Here is a 16934-nt window from a genome sequence, read left to right as displayed (position 1 = left end):
CACAGGGCGAGTGTCAAGGTCACAGGACCAGGCAAGTATGAGGGGATAGGAGTCTTGTAAACACACTGGGATAGGAGTCTTGTAAACCCACTGGGATAGGAGCCTTGTAAACCCACTGGGATAGGAGTCTTGGAAACCCACTAGGATAGGAGTCTTGTAAACCCACTAGGATAGGAGTCTTGTAAACCCACTGGGATAGGAGTCTTGTAAACCCACTGGGATAGGAGTCTTGTAAACCCACTAGGATAGGAGTCTTGTAAACCCACTGACCATTCTTCCTTTAGAATTGCTTGTGTATAAATCTAATATTAATCCATTGTTGGTTTATCCTGTAGGTTACTGTCTACTTTGTGGACTATGGCAACAGTGAAACCGTTGAGCTGAAAGACCTGAGACCTCTGCCAGACGCTGACCTCCCTCGTAGTACCCCAGCTCTGGCCTTCAGGTGTGCATGTAGGAAGACACAGGTAATGGAGTTAACAAGAGTTTGTAATGGTCTGTGTTAAAGTTAACAAAAGTTTGTAATGGTCTGTGTTAAAGTTAACAAAAGTTTGTAATGGTCTGTGTTAAAGTTAACAAAAGTTTGTAAGGGTCTGTGTTAAAGTTAACAAAAGTTTGTAATGGTGTGTGTTAAAGTTAACAAGTTAGTAATGGTCTGTGTTAAAGTTAACAAAAGTTAGTAATGGTCTGTGTTAAAGTTAACAAAAGTTTGTAATGGTCTGTGTTAAAGTTAACAAAAGTTTGTAATGGTCTGTGTTAAAGTTAACAAAAGTTTGTAATGGTCTGTGTTAAAGTTAACAAAAGTTTGTAATGGTCTGTGTTAAAGTTAACAAGTTTGTAATGGTCTGTGTTAAAGTTAACAAAAGTTTGTAATGGTCTGCGTTAAAGTTAACAAAAGTTTGTAATGGTCTGTGTTAAAGTTAACAAAAGTTTGTAATGGTCTGTGTTAAAGTTAACAAAAGTTTGTAATGGTCTGTGTTAAAGTTAACAAAAGTTTGTAATGGTCTGTGTTAAAGTTAACAAAAGTTTGTAATGGTCTGTGTTAAAGTTAACAAAAGTTTGTAATGGTCAGTGTTAAAGTTAACAAAAGTTTGTAATGGTCTGTGTTAAAGTTAACAAAAGTTTGTAATGGTCTGTGTTAAAGTTAACAAGTTTGTAATGGTCTGTGTTAAAGTTAACAAAAGTTTGTAATGGTCTGTGTTAAAGTTAACAAAAGTTTGTAATGGTCTGTGTTAAAGTTAACAAAAGTTTGTAAGGGTCTGTGTTAAAGTTAACAAAAGTTTGTAATGGTCTGTGTTAAAGTTAACAAAAGTTTGTAATGGTCTGTGTTAAAGTTAACAAAAGTTTGTAATGGTCTGTGTTAAAGTTAACAAAAGTTTGTAATGGTCTGTGTTAAAGTTAACAAAAGTTTGTAAGGGTCTGTGTTAAAGTTAACAAAAGTTTGTAATGGTATGTGTTAAAGTTAACGAAAGTTTATAATGGTCTGTGTTAAAGTTAACAAAAGTTTGTAATGGTCTGTGTTAAAGTTAACAAAAGTTTGTAATGGTCTGTGTTAAAGTTAACAAAAGTTTGTAATGGTCTGTGTTAAAGTTAACAAAAGTTTGTAATGGTCTGTGTTAAAGTTAACAAAAGTTTGTAATGGTCTGTGTTAAAGTTAACAAAAGTTTGTAATGGTCTGTGTTAAAGTTAACAAAAGTTTGTAATGGTGTGTTACCTTAAGACTTGATGTCCCACAATGAATGAAGCACAAGCTTTGGTAATAATAGTAAAGGGGTGGGAGTGGAGCGGGTATTAGATTGCAAGAAAGTTATTTAGCAAAGATGTTTGGCAGTGTTGTTTAAAGGTGTTGCTTGTCTTCTCTCAGGATGGTGAGTGGATTGAAGATGTGGTTTCAGTGCTAGACAACATCACACAGCAACATACTGTTCTTAAAGCTTCCATCATAGATCACAGTGGTGAGTTCTTGAAACAATCTCTCATTATTACACTGATGGATTTTATGTTTTGTCATTGATGGTTGTTGTTAGCTTGTGTCTGACCGTACCAGGTTTTATCTGTTGCAGGTGATTGTTGTGTTATTGACTTATTCACACCTGAAGGCTCATTAGTGAATTCCATGTTGATGAAACCACCAGCTTCAGTGAAAACAAAGAAAGAGACAGACAGTAAACTAACACCCAGTTGTATAGATGAGAGCAGTGCTAAGTCAGGCATCCAGCAGCTAAATGGTGGCCAATATGAGGTACAACAGCCTACCACTTTAGTAGTACAACAGCCAACCACAATGGTAGCACAACAGCCAACCACAATGGTAGCACAACAGCCAACCTTGAAAACAGCACAGCAACAACCAACTGCAACAACAGCACAGCAACAACCAACCATGGCAGCAACGTCTCACCATAACAGAGGTCCCAGCATTGACTCAGCCATAACCACAGTGCCACTATCTAAAGAAGTGATAGCGTCTCAGGTGCCGACTTCAACACCTGCCGCAGGATTATCACAGCCTACTCCCATGCAACCCACTGTGACTCCATCACGACCCTTGGTGACCCCTATGCAAACCCCTGTAACTCCTACACAATCTCCAGTGACTCCTACTCAACCCTCAATGAGCCGTTTGTTTGCAGAGGATCCACGTAAGTCTCAACACTGCTACATCTTTCTCACTGTAAGTCTCAACATTGTAAACTGCTACATCTTTCTCACTGCTTTGCTTGACCCACCAACCAACCCTTTCAGATATTTCTGCTAAGGAAACTAATAAAGCTACAGAAGTTGGTGTCTAAATACCCCATGTCAAATGTTTTCATTTATTTTCAACCCAGTATTTTAAATTTTTATATATTTTTTTAAGTAAAAGGCAGCTCTCATATTTATATAAAATGTAGCTAACTGATGTTTATATAAAAGGTAGCTCATGTTTATATAAAAGGTAGCTCATGTTTATATAAAAGGCAGCTCTCATGTTTATATAAAAGGTAGCTCTCATGTTTATATAAAAGGTAGCTCATGTTTATATAAAAGGCAGCTCTCATGTTTATATAAAAGGCAGCTCTCATGTTTATATAAAAGGCAGCTCTCATATTTATATAAAAGGTAGCTCTCATGTTTATATAAAAGGTAGCTCATGTTTATATAAAAGGCAGCTCTCATGTTTATATAAAAGGTAGCTCATGTTTATATAAAAGGTAGCTCATGTTTATATAAAAGGTAGCTCATGTTTATATAAAAGGCAGCTCTCATGTTTATATAAAAGGCAGCTCTCATGTTTATATAAAAGGTAGCTCATGTTTATATAAAAGGCAGCTCTCATGTTTATATAAAAGGTAGCTCATGTTTATATAACAGGTAGCTAACTAATGTTTATATAAAAGGTAGCTAACTGATGTTTAGATGAACTAATGTTTATTTTCCAGCGCCCCTTGTTTTACCAGAGGATGATGAATTTTCTGTGTATGTGTGCAAGGTTGTGTCAGAATGTTCAGTCATCATCAGGATAGTGGATGAAAACTACTCTGTAAGTAGCTACATTTCTCGCCAATTTTATTTGCTCAAGTTTTTAAAGATCTCATTATCTGAACTCAAGTTGGTCTTGATGTTGTCCCATTGTACAGGACAAACTTGATGGGCTGGAGGAGAAGATTGGCAGGAAGTTTAACCAGTGGCCTCAACCCAAGGAACTGAAGAAGACAAATATTTATGCAGCTGTTTTCATGCCTGATGATGATGAGGATTTTGAAGAGGATGGGGATGATGACCCCAATGAGTATCATAGGGTGCGCTTCATCAAAGAGGAAGTAAGTTTAGATCTAATCTCTGAACAGAAAAATATTAATATCTAACACTAACCCATGAAAGAAGTGATATCTTGATTTAGAATGACAAATAGGCTTGTATGTAACCTAAACTTGACCAATTCCAGAATGCTAAGAATGACAAATACGCTTGTATGTGACCCAATACGCTTGTATGTGACCTAAACTTGACCAATCCCCGAATGCTAAGAATGACAAATACACTTGTATGTGACCCAATACGCTTGTATGTGACCCAATACGCTTGTATGTGACCCAAACTTGACCAATACCAGAATGCTAAGATTGACAAATACGCTTGTATGTGACCCAAACTTGACCAATTCCAGAATGCTAAGAATGACAAACACGCTTGTATGTGACCCAATACGCTTGTATGTGACACAAACTTGACCAATTCCAGAATGCTAAGAATGACAAATACGCTTGTATGTGACCCAAACTTGACCAATTCCAGAATGCTAAGAATGACAAATACGCTTGTATGTGACCCAAACTTGACCAATTCCAGAATGCTAAGAATGACAAATACGCTTGTATGTGACCCAATACGCTTGTATGTGACCCAAACTTGACCAATTCCAGAATGCTAAGAATGACAAACACGTTTGTATGTGACCCAAACTTGACCAATTCCAGAATGCTAAGAATGACAAATACGCTTGTATGTGACCCAATACGCTTGTATGTGACCCAAACTTGACCAATTCCAGAATGCTAAGAATGAGAAATACGCTTGTATGTGACCAAACACGCTTGCATGTGACCCAAACTTGACCAATCCCAGAATGCTAAGAATGACAAATACGCTTGCATGTGACCCAAACTTGACCAATTCCAGAATGCTAAGAATGACAAATACGCTTGTATGTGACCCAATACGCTTGTATGTGACCCAAACTTGACCAATTGCAGAATGGAAAATGCTTGTGTTACCTACCAGACCACGGTGATCATGAAACAATTGACAAGTCAAATTTGAGAGAAATTGATACAAAGCTCAATGTTTCACTCCCTTACCAGGTCAGTAAACTTTGTTTCATTCATTCAAATTTCAGATTTTATTTTGTTAGATTTCATGAGATTTTTGTAGTTCGTATTTTTAGTTGGCCTTTGTTGTGGCAATCAGGCAATAAATGTCATACACATAAGTCTTACAATAATTACACATGTGTTTAAGGGATTGAACATTTTTCCTCCAGGCTGTATTAGCCAAGTTAAGTGGCCTAGAAGATATCCCCTTAAAATACCGCAGCTTTGCCACCAAGATCTTGATCAAGATGCTCATCACAGACTCCATGCCTTTCTACGCTCTCAGGTCTCAGAAGGGCCCGGAGGAGCAACTAAATATTGATGCACTTTTGATCAATCGCGTTAGAAAAGTATGTTCACACTTTGATTATTATACTAGCAGCTCCTTTATTTTATCCTAACTTTCAAAGTAAGGGCTTGCCCTGAAATTTAAAAAATAAATGATTTTTGCTTTTTAAAATAAATTCTCCTTGATTTAAGATTTAAGTTTTTAAAGTAATTTTTGAGTTGTTTATATAGCCAGTACTTTATTAATAAAACCTATTGTAAGATTTGTTGTTGATATAGTCAGTACATTAGTGATAAAACTTGTAGCTATGTTTTGATCTCATCAGATCATCAGCTGCTGTAGTGAAGTGGATCCCAAGAAAGTGGCACAGGTGTATGAAGATATCTATAAAGAACAACTCAGTAACACAGAAGACATTATCAAACACATACCTGGCTATGGATTCTGGGATGAGTGAGTAGATTATTGGCTACTTTTGTGTTCATAGATTATTGGGTGTGAGCATGAGGAAGGTAATAGTTTAGTATTGGTCAATTTGTTCTGCTGTTATAACTGTTCTAGTTAGTGTTGAGGATTAGACATAAGTTTGTAGATAAACAGATGAATGTCATGTGGTTTATTTCAGTTGTCTGGAGATGTTATCTTGTGGCTGTTTATTTCAGTTGTCTGGAGATGTTAGCTTGTGGCTGTTTATTTCAGTTGTCTGGAGATGTTAGCTTGTGGCTGTTTATTTCAGTTGTCTGGAGATGTTAGCTTGTGGCTGTTTATTTCAGTTGTCTGGAGATGTTAGCTTGTGGCTGTTTATTTCAGTTGTCTGGAGATGTTTGCTTGTGGCTGTTTATTTCAGTTGTCTGGAGATGTTAGCTTGTGGCTGTTTATTTCAGTTGTCTGGAGATGTTAGCTTGTGGCTGTTTATTTCAGTTGTCTGGAGATGTTAGCTTGTGGCTGTTTATTTCAGTTGTCTGGAGATGTTAGCTTGTGGCTGTTTATTTCAGTTGTCTGGAGATGTTAGCTTGTGTGTGTTTATTTCAGTTGTCTGGAGATGTTAGCTTGTGGCTGTTTATTTCAGTTGTCTGGAGATGTTAGCTTGTGGCTGTTTATTTCAGTTGTCTGGAGATGTTAGATTGTGGCTGTTTATTTCAGTTGTCTGGAGATGTTAGCTTGTGTGTGTTTATTTCAGTTGTCTGGAGATGTTAGCTTGTGTGTGTTTATTTTAGTTGTCTGGAGATGTTAGCTTGTGTGTGTTTATTTCAGTTGTCTGGAGATGTTAGCTTGTGGCTGTTTATTTCAGTTGTCTGGAGATGTTAGCTTGTGTGTGTTTATTTCAGCTGTCTGGAGATGTTAGCTTGTGGCTGTTTATTTCAGTTGTCTGGAGATGTTAGCTTGTGTGTGTTTATTTCAGTTGTCTGGAGATGTTAGCTTGTGGCTGTTTATTTCAGTTGTCTGGAGATGTTAGCTTGTGGCTGTTTATTTCAGTTGTCTGGAGATGTTAGCTTGTGGCTGTTTATTTCAGTTGTCTGGAGATGTTAGCTTGTGGCTGTTTATTTCAGTTGTCTGGAGATGTTAGCTTGTGGCTGTTTATTTCAGTTGTCTGGAGATGTTAGCTTGTGGCTGTTTATTTCAGTTGTCTGGAGATGTTAGCTTGTGGCTGTTTATTTCAGTTGTCTGGAGATGTTTGCTTGTGGCTGTTTATTTCAGTTGTCTGGAGATGTTAGCTTGTGGCTGTTTATTTCAGTTGTCTGGAGATGTTAGCGTGTGGCTGTTTATTTCAGTTGTCTGGAGATGTTAGCTTGTGGCTGTTTATTTCAGTTGTCTGGAGATGTTAGCTTGTGGCTGTTTATTTCAGTTGTCTGGAGATGTTAGCTTGTGTGTGTTTATTTCAGTTGTCTGGAGATGTTAGCTTGTGGCTGTTTATTTCAGTTGTCTGGAGATGTTAGCTTGTGGCTGTTTATTTCAGTTGTCTGGAGATGTTAGCTTGTGGCTGTTTATTTCAGTTGTCTGGAGATGTTAGCTTGTGTGTGTTTATTTCAGTTGTCTGGAGATGTTAGCTTGTGTGTGTTTATTTTAGTTGTCTGGAGATGTTAGCTTGTGTGTGTTTATTTCAGTTGTCTGGAGATGTTAGCTTGTGGCTGTTTATTTCAGTTGTCTGGAGATGTTAGCTTGTGTGTGTTTATTTCAGCTGTCTGGAGATGTTAGCTTGTGGCTGTTTATTTCAGTTGTCTGGAGATGTTAGCTTGTGGCTGTTTATTTCAGTTGTCTGGAGATGTTAGCTTGTGTGTGTTTATTTCAGTTGTCTGGAGATGTTAGCTTGTGGCTGTTTATTTCAGTTGTCTGGAGATGTTAGCTTGTGGCTGTTTATTTCAGTTGTCTGGAGATGTTAGCTTGTGGCTGTTTATTTCAGTTGTCTGGAGATGTTAGCTTGTGGCTGTTTATTTCAGTTGTCTGGAGATGTTAGATTGTGGCTGTTTATTTCAGTTGTCTGGAGATGTTAGCTTGTGGCTGTTTATTTCAGTTGTCTGGAGATGTTAGCTTGTGGCTGTTTATTTCAGTTGTCTGGAGATGTTAGCTTGTGTGTGTTTATTTCAGCTGTCTGGAGATGTTAGCTTGTGGCTGTTTATTTCAGTTGTCTGGAGATGTTAGCTTGTGGCTGTTTATTTCAGTTGTCTGGAGATGTTAGCTTGTGGCTGTTTATTTCAGTTGTCTGGAGATGTTAGCTTGTGTGTGTTTATTTCAGCTGTCTGGAGATGTTAGCTTGTGGCTGTTTATTTCAGCTGTCTGGAGATGTTAGCTTGTGGCTGTTTATTTCAGTTGTCTGGAGATGTTAGCTTGTGGCTGTTTATTTCAGTTGTCTGGAGATGTTAGCTTGTGGCTGTTTATTTCAGTTGTCTGGAGATGTTAGCTTGTGGCTGTTTATTTCAGTTGTCTGGAGATGTTAGCTTGTGGCTGTTTATTTCAGCTGTCTGGAGATGTTAGCTTGTGGCTGTTTATTTCAGTTGTCTGGAGATGTTAGCTTGTGGCTGTTTATTTCAGTTGTCTGGAGATGTTAGCTTGTGGCTGTTTATTTCAGTTGTCTGGAGATGTTAGCTTGTGGCTGTTTATTTCAGTTGTCTGGAGATTTATCTGATTGACACGGAGCAAGAGAACGAGGAAGTGAACATCAACACGGAGGTCCTAGAAGCCCTGGAGGACCTGGCCAGTGGCAAGGATGTCAGGGATGTTCTAGAGGAACTCTTTGGCTCTGAGGCCAGCTCCCTGACTGGCTCGGAGAAGAACCAGCTGATGAGCAGTGAGTACAGCACCGATGTGGACGAGGGTGAGCTGAGTGCGACCCTCTCCAGGCTGACCAGTGGCCCAGACACACAGGAACGTCAGGATAGGGTCCAGAGCTATGTGACACAGTCAGCCTCTAAAGCCTTGTACACCTGGGGCACAACACCTGTAGGCACACCTGACCCAGCCACACCTGTAGGCACACCTGGGCCAGCCACACCTGTAGGCACACCTGGCCCGTCCACACCCTCCCTGTCTGATAAGTTTCCTGTCTACTGGAAGTACGAGGTGTTCAAGTCCACACCTGTCTACATCATGCATGTGGAGAGCCCATCTAACTTTGTGGTCAGTGGCTTTTGATACCTATAGACTGATACATTTAGAACAGAAAACAAAATATGTTACTCTTTTTGTTGTAAACCAACTGTAATATTGAGTGTGTGTCCTTGTAACTGTAACATTATGTCCTGATGTGTGTCCTTGTAAGTGTAACATTATGTCCTGATGTGTGTCCTTGTAACTGTAACATTATGTCCTGATGTGTGTCCTTGTAACTGTAACATTATGTCCTGATGTGTGTCCTTGTAACTGTAACATTATGTCCTGATGTGTGTCCTTGTAACTGTAACATTATGTCCTGATGTGTGTCCTTGTAAGTGTAACATTATGTCCTGATGTGTGTCCTTGTAAGTGTAACATTATGTCCTGATGTGTGTCCTTGTAAGTGTAACATTATGTCCTGATGTGTGTCCTTGTAAGTGTAACATGTCCTGATGTGTGTCCTTGTAAGTGTAACATTATGTCCTGATGTGTGTCCTTGTAAGTGTAACATTATGTCCTGATGTGTGTCCTTGTAAGTGTAACATTATGTCCTGATGTGTGTCCTTGTAAGTGTAACATGTCCTGATGTGTGTCCTTGTAAGTGTAACATTATGTCCTGATGTGTGTCCTTGTAAGTGTAACATTATGTCCTGATGTGTGTCCTTGTAACTGTAACATTATGTCCTGATGTGTGTCCTTGTAAGTGTAACATGTCCTGATGTGTGTCCTTGTAAGTGTAACATTATGTCCTGATGTGTGTCCTTGTAAGTGTAACATTATGTCCTGATGTGTGTCCTTGTAAGTGTAACATTATGTCCTGATGTGTGTCCTTGTAAGTGTAACATGTCCTGATGTGTGTCCTTGTAAGTGTAACATGTCCTGATGTGTGTCCTTGTAAGTGTAACATGTCCTGATGTGTGTCCTTGTAAGTGTAACATGTCCTGATGTGTGTCCTTGTAAGTGTAACATTATGTCCTGATGTGTGTCCTTGTAAGTGTAACATGTCCTGATGTGTGTCCTTGTAAGTGTAACATGTCCTGATGTGTGTCCTTGTAAGTGTAACATGTCCTGATGTGTGTCCTTGTAAGTGTAACATGTCCTGATGTGTGTCCTTGTAAGTGTAACATTATGTCCTGATGTGTGTCCTTGTAAGTGTAACATGTCCTGATGTGTGTCCTTGTAAGTGTAACATGTCCTGATGTGTGTCCTTGTAAGTGTAACATTATGTCCTGATGTGTGTCCTTGTAAGTGTAACATTATGTCCTGATGTGTGTCCTTGTAAGTGTAACATGTCCTGATGTGTGTCCTTGTTTCAGGCAATCCCAGTGGAAATGTTTGAGAAACTCAACAAACTGGAAGAAGCCTTGACCAAGACATTGACCATTTCTTGTTCTGTAAGTTCTTAACATTAAAAAAAACCTTTTTACATAACTTGGTGCATATTTAGTAGACAGGAGTAGGTCTTATACTAGGCAAGGGTAGGTTAGATGTCCTGTTCTAGACAGCAGTAGGTTAGATGTCCTGTTTTAGACAGCAGTAGGTTAGATGTCCTGTTCTAGGCAAGGGTAGGTTAGATGTCCTGTTGTAGACAGCAGTAAGTCAGATGTCCTGTTTTAGACAGCAGTAGGTTAGATGTCCTGTTTTAGACAGCAGTAGGTTAGATGTCCTGTTTTAGACAGCAGTAGGTTAGATGTCCTGTTCTAGACAGCAGTAGGTTAGATGTCCTGTTCTAGACAGCAGTAGGTTAGATGTCCTGTTTTAGACAGCAGTAGGTTAGATGTCCTGTTCTAGACAGCAGTAGGTTAGATGTCCTGTTCTAGACAGCAGTAAGTCAGATGTCCTGTTTTAGACAGCAGTAGGTTAGATGTCCTGTTCTAGACAGCAGTAGGTTAGATGTCCTGTTGTAGACAGCAGTAAGTCAGATGTCCTGTTTTAGACAGCAGTAGGTTAGATGTCCTGTTTTAGACAGCAGTAGGTTAGATGTCCTGTTTTAGACAGCAGTAAGTCAGATGTCCTGTTCTAGACAGCAGTAGGTTAGATGTCCTGTTCTAGGCAAGGGTAGGTTAGATGTCCTGTTGTAGACAGCAGTAAGTCAGATGTCCTGTTTTAGACAGCAGTAGGTTAGATGTCCTGTTCTAGACAGCAGTAGATTAGATGTCCTGTTCTAGACAGCAGTAGGTTAGATGTCCTGTTGTAGACAGCAGTAGGTTAGATGTCCTGTTTTAGACAGCAGTAGGTCAGATGTCCTGTTTTAGACAGCAGTAAGTCAGATGTCCTGTTCTAGACAGCAGTAGGTTAGATGTCCTGTTCTAGGCAAGGGTAGGTTAGATGTCCTGTTGTAGACAGCAGTAAGTCAGATGTCCTGTTTTAGACAGCAGTAGGTTAGATGTCCTGTTCTAGACAGCAGTAGATTAGATGTCCTGTTCTAGACAGCAGTAGGTTAGATGTCCTGTTGTAGACAGCAGTAGGTTAGATGTCCTGTTTTAGACAGCAGTAGGTCAGATGTCCTGTTTTAGACAGCAGTAGGTTAGATGTCCTGTTCTAGACAGCAGTAGATTAGATGTCCTGTTCTAGACAGCAGTAGGTTAGATGTCCTGTTTTAGACAGCAGTAGGTCAGATGTCCTGTTTTAGACAGCAGTAGGTTAGATGTCCTGTTCTAGACAGCAGTAGATTAGATGTCCTGTTCTAGACAGCAGTAGGTTAGATGTCCTGTTTTAGACAGCAGTAGGTCAGATGTCCTGTTTTAGACAGCAGTAGGTTAGATGTCCTGTTCTAGACAGCAGTAGATTAGATGTCCTGTTGTAGACAGCAGTAGGTTAGATGTCCTGTTTTAGACAGCAGTAGGTCAGATGTCCTGTTTTAGACAGCAGTAGGTTAGATGTCCTGTTGTAGACAGCAGTAGGTTAGATGTCCTGTTTTAGACAGCAGTAGGTTAGATGTCCTGTTTTAGACAGCAGTAGGTCAGATGTCCTGTTTTAGACAGCAGTAGGTCAGATGTCCTGTTTTAGACAGCAGTAGGTCAGATGTCCTGTTTTAGACAGCAGTAGGTTAGATGTCCTGTTCTAGACAGCAGTAGATTAGATGTCCTGTTGTAGACAGCAGTAGGTTAGATGTCCTGTTGTAGACAGCAGTAGGTTAGATGTCCTGTTTTAGACAGCAGTAGGTTAGATGTCCTGTTTTAGACAGCAGTAGGTTAGATGTCCTGTTTTAGACAGCAGTAGGTTAGATGTCCTGTTCTAGACAGCAGTAAGTCAGATGTCCTGTTTTAGACAGCAGTAGGTTAGATGTCCTGTTCTAGACAGCAGTAGGTTAGATGTCCTGTTGTAGACAGCAGTAAGTCAGATGTCCTGTTTTAGACAGCAGTAGGTTAGATGTCCTGTTTTAGACAGCAGTAGGTTAGATGTCCTGTTTTAGACAGCAGTAAGTCAGATGTCCTGTTCTAGACAGCAGTAGGTTAGATGTCCTGTTCTAGGCAAGGGTAGGTTAGATGTCCTGTTGTAGACAGCAGTAAGTCAGATGTCCTGTTTTAGACAGCAGTAGGTTAGATGTCCTGTTCTAGACAGCAGTAGATTAGATGTCCTGTTCTAGACAGCAGTAGGTTAGATGTCCTGTTGTAGACAGCAGTAGGTTAGATGTCCTGTTTTAGACAGCAGTAGGTCAGATGTCCTGTTTTAGACAGCAGTAAGTCAGATGTCCTGTTCTAGACAGCAGTAGGTTAGATGTCCTGTTCTAGGCAAGGGTAGGTTAGATGTCCTGTTGTAGACAGCAGTAAGTCAGATGTCCTGTTTTAGACAGCAGTAGGTTAGATGTCCTGTTCTAGACAGCAGTAGATTAGATGTCCTGTTCTAGACAGCAGTAGGTTAGATGTCCTGTTGTAGACAGCAGTAGGTTAGATGTCCTGTTTTAGACAGCAGTAGGTCAGATGTCCTGTTTTAGACAGCAGTAGGTTAGATGTCCTGTTCTAGACAGCAGTAGATTAGATGTCCTGTTCTAGACAGCAGTAGGTTAGATGTCCTGTTTTAGACAGCAGTAGGTCAGATGTCCTGTTTTAGACAGCAGTAGGTTAGATGTCCTGTTCTAGACAGCAGTAGATTAGATGTCCTGTTCTAGACAGCAGTAGGTTAGATGTCCTGTTTTAGACAGCAGTAGGTCAGATGTCCTGTTTTAGACAGCAGTAGGTTAGATGTCCTGTTCTAGACAGCAGTAGATTAGATGTCCTGTTGTAGACAGCAGTAGGTTAGATGTCCTGTTTTAGACAGCAGTAGGTCAGATGTCCTGTTTTAGACAGCAGTAGGTTAGATGTCCTGTTGTAGACAGCAGTAGGTTAGATGTCCTGTTTTAGACAGCAGTAGGTTAGATGTCCTGTTTTAGACAGCAGTAGGTCAGATGTCCTGTTTTAGACAGCAGTAGGTCAGATGTCCTGTTTTAGACAGCAGTAGGTCAGATGTCCTGTTTTAGACAGCAGTAGGTTAGATGTCCTGTTCTAGACAGCAGTAGATTAGATGTCCTGTTGTAGACAGCAGTAGGTTAGATGTCCTGTTGTAGACAGCAGTAGGTTAGATGTCCTGTTTTAGACAGCAGTAGGTTAGATGTCCTGTTTTAGACAGCAGTAGGTTAGATGTCCTGTTTTAGAAAGTCCTGTTGACTAAAGACTCTGTTTTTTTCTCTCCCTGCCAGAAGCCAACAGCCCTGTCAGAAACAGAAGTGTATGCTGTCAAGTGTGGGGACCTCTACAGCAGGGCCCTCTACATAAAGCCACTTGGGGAAATGGTTGGTTTCTACATTTGTTCTGGGGAAATGGTTGGTTTATTCATTTGTTCTGGGGAAATGGTTGGTTTATTCATTTGTTCTGGGGAAATGGTTGGTTTATTCATTTGTTCTGGGGAAATGGTTGGTTTATTCATTTGTTCTGGGGAAATGGTTGGTTTATTCATTTGTTCTGGGGAAATGGTTGGTTTATTCATTTGTTCTGGGGAAATGGTTGGTTTATTCATTTGTTCTGGGGAAATGGTTGGTTTATTCATTTGTTCTGGGGAAATGGTTGGTTTATTCATTTGTTCTGGGGAAATGGTTGGTTTATTCATTTGTTCTGGGGAAATGGTTGGTTTATTCATTTGTTCTGGGGAAATGGTTGGTTTATTCATTTGTTCTGGGGAAATGGTTGGTTTATTCATTTGTTCTGGGGAAATGGTTGGTTTATTCATTTGTTCTGGGGAAATGGTTGGTTTATTCATTTGTTCTGGGGAAATGGTTGGTTTATTCATTTGTTCTGGGGAAATGGTTGGTTTATTCATTTGTTCTGGGGAAATGTTTTTTTATCTGACTGTATTGGGGGGGATGTTGCCTCTATTGATGCCCTATTCCTACAATATTGGGGGGGGGGAATGTTGCCTCTATTGATGCCCTATTCCTACAATATTGGGGGGGGGGGGATGTTGCCTCTATTGATGCCCTATTCCTACAGTAAGTGATGGGGGGGGGGGGGAATGTTGCCTCTATTGATGCCCTATTCCTACAATATTGGGGGGGGGGGGATGTTGCCTCTATTGATGCCCTATTCCTACAGTAAGTGATGGGGGGGGGGGGGGGGGGGGAATGTTGCCTCTATTGATGCCCTATTCCTACAATATTGGGGGGGGGGGAATGTTGCCTCTATTGATGCCCTATTCCTACAATATTGGGGGGGGGGGGGGGAATGTTGCCTCTCTTGATGCCCTATTCCTACAATATTGGGGGGGGGGGGGAATGTTGCCTCTATTGATGCCCTATTCCTACAATATTGGGGGGGGGGAATGTTGCCTCTATTGATGCCCTATTCCTACAGTAAAAAAAATGTTTGTGTACAGGTGAAGGTGTTTTTACCTGACCATCACCGCTTTGAAGTAGTTGATGAGGTCTATGTTCTACCTGAAGAGTTTTATTCCTTGCCATTCCTGGCCTACAGGATGAGACTTGGAGGTTGGTCATTTGTTCATCAGTGATCCACCAAACTAAGAGGGTGGTACAAATGTTGTCCCATATAAAAGTTGTCCCCCATATAAAAGTTGTGTCCCAAATAAAAGTTGTGCCCCCTGTAAAAGTTGTGTCCCATATAAAAGTTGTGTCCCATGTAAAAGTTGTGTCCCATATAAAAGTTGTGTCCCATATAAAAGTTGTGTCCCATATAAAAGTTGTGCCTCATGTAAAAGTTGTGTCCCTTGTCCAATATAAAAGTTGTGTCCCATATAAAAGTTGTGTCCCATGTAAAAGTTGTGTCCCATATAAAAGTTGTGCCTCATGTAAAAGTTGTGTCCCTTGTCCCATATTAAAGTTGTACCCCATATAAATGTTGTGTCCCATATAAAAGTTGTGTCCCATGTAAAAGTTGTGCCCCCTGTAAAAGTTGTGTCCCTTGTCCCATATAAAAGTTGTGCCTCATGTAAAAGTTGTGTCCCTTGTCCCATATTAAAGTTGTACCCCATATAAATGTTGTGTCCCATATAAAAGTTGTGTCCCATGTAAAAGTTGTGCCCCCTGTAAAAGCTGTGTCCCTTGTCCCATATAAAAGTTGTGCCTCATGTAAAAGTTGTGTCCCTTGTCCCATATTAATGTTGTACCCCATATAAATGTTGTGTCCCATATAAAAGTTGTGTCCCATATAAAAGTTGTGTCCCATATAAAAGTTGTGCCCCATATAAAAGTTGTCCCCCTTATAAAAGTTGTGCCCCATATAAAAGTTGTGCCCCATGTAAACTTTGTGCCCCATGTTGCAGGTGTCAGCCCCCAGGAGAACCTGTGGAGTGAGGAGAGCAAGACGTGGTTTGTGGAGTCTGTGGCCAGGAAGTCCCTGTATGCCATCATCCTAGGTGAGGACAGGACCACCAGCGCTGGCGTGGTGCCCAGCTCTCTGGTGGTGGAGCTGATAGACACCAGTGGGGATGACGACGTCATCGTTGCTGAACACATGATACAAGTGGGCATGGCTGACCTGGAGGCTGTCCGTGGATAGGGCCGCACCTCCCCCACCCCAGTTGTCTTTCATTGATGCCAGTAGCTGCGTTCTGTGATCCAAGTTGGGCTCAAAGTACTTGTGATTCTAGTGGAGGGTTACAAATATTTCCTTGACATTTCTCTATACCATTTTTATACCTTAGAGGTGGTATTTTGTAGTGACAATATTTTATTCTGGATTTCTTTTTGCAAAACATAGAGACAATGGCAGTCAGTTGGCTGCCAGTTGTAGCCTTATATTGATAGTATTGTGAGGAGGGGTCAAGTGGCACTAACTGCATCACCTGGCCCTAAGTGTTGGTTAGTCAAGACATTGGCTACACTTGTCTTGTTTAGGTCTAGTGTGGTGGTTTGAAGAGGAACATCTCAACACACTTTTATTGGATCAGTTAAGCCTAGAACAAATTTGAGTTTTTTCATGTTATACTTTTAATATTTCGTTACCTGTACAGTTACACATTTTTGATCCCTAAAGAAATGTGAGTTGAGCTAAATAGCCAGGGAGCTTAAAGCTCCTTTAGCCAATCAGCACAAGATGGTAGCAACATTGTAGCATCAACCAGCATAAAACAGAAGAGCAGGGGATCCACATTAGGATGGAGCCCACATTAGGATGGAGCCCACATTAGGATGGAGCCCACATTAGGATGGAGCCCACATTAGGATGGAGCCCACAGTCCAGTGTGGCCCAGTGGTGTGTCCATGTTTCTCTAATGTGGCCCCTGATGAAGCTTCTTGTACTGGTTGAGGCTACCGTGATGTCAAATGTTTTTTAACCCTGTGACAATGTTGATAGAAAATGTTACTGCTTTCTTTCTCGTGGATTAAAGTTTGCTCTAGTTTTAGTTTTTCTTACCTCACATCTACTGTCTGAATGATGGTAGACGGATGCTAGTGCCTCTGTTATTACAAGCAATTCTTAAGTCCTACTGTCTGTGTTTGTGTGTGCTGTGTGGGTGTGGGTAGGTTTGTCACCAAATCTTCTTGTAACTCAGTGTATAACCAATTCCAATGGAGCCATACATTAAAGTTAACAATTCCAATGGAGCCACTACATTAAAGTTAATTCCAATGGAGCCACTACATTAAACTTAGCAATTCCAATGGAGCCACTACATTAAAGTTAACAATTCCAATGGAGCCACTACATTAAACTTAACAATTCCAATGGAGCCACTATATTAAAGTTAACAATTCCAATGGAGCCACT

At 40.4% G+C, this 16934-nt stretch overlaps 1 protein-coding gene across 7 annotated transcripts in view; it reads left to right on the top strand.

The window, feature by feature from the left end:
* The window catches only part of LOC131942412 (uncharacterized), a 32416-nt gene extending 15847 nt beyond the window's left edge, over positions 1 to 16569 (top strand). For 6 of the 7 annotated variants that reach the window (XM_059302287.1, XM_059302286.1, XM_059302281.1 and 3 more), the window contains 13 exons: positions 336 to 467; positions 1865 to 1955; positions 2064 to 2642; positions 3423 to 3523; positions 3621 to 3803; positions 4737 to 4844; positions 5024 to 5203; positions 5468 to 5595; positions 8247 to 8757; positions 10050 to 10127; positions 13412 to 13534; positions 14581 to 14692; positions 15487 to 16569. In XM_059302287.1, the coding sequence (XP_059158270.1) occupies positions 336 to 467; positions 1865 to 1955; positions 2064 to 2642; positions 3423 to 3523; positions 3621 to 3803; positions 4737 to 4844; positions 5024 to 5203; positions 5468 to 5595; positions 8247 to 8757; positions 10050 to 10127; positions 13412 to 13534; positions 14581 to 14692; positions 15487 to 15722 (2562 nt within the window). In that variant the 3' untranslated portion in view covers positions 15723 to 16569. The remainder of the gene's footprint in view (positions 1 to 335; positions 468 to 1864; positions 1956 to 2063; positions 2643 to 3422; positions 3524 to 3620; positions 3804 to 4736; positions 4845 to 5023; positions 5204 to 5467; positions 5596 to 8246; positions 8758 to 10049; positions 10128 to 13411; positions 13535 to 14580; positions 14693 to 15486) is intronic. The other variant, XM_059302285.1, reaches the window with a different exon arrangement.
* Positions 16570 to 16934: the final 365 nt, after the last annotated feature.

This window comes from Physella acuta, unplaced genomic scaffold, assembly GCF_028476545.2.
Source record: "Physella acuta isolate Inbredline_101_S28 unplaced genomic scaffold, ASM2847654v3 ptg000405l, whole genome shotgun sequence".
NCBI classification, from domain to species: domain Eukaryota; kingdom Metazoa; phylum Mollusca; class Gastropoda; family Physidae; genus Physella; species Physella acuta.
This window is presented reverse-complemented; position numbering and strand designations above follow the sequence as displayed.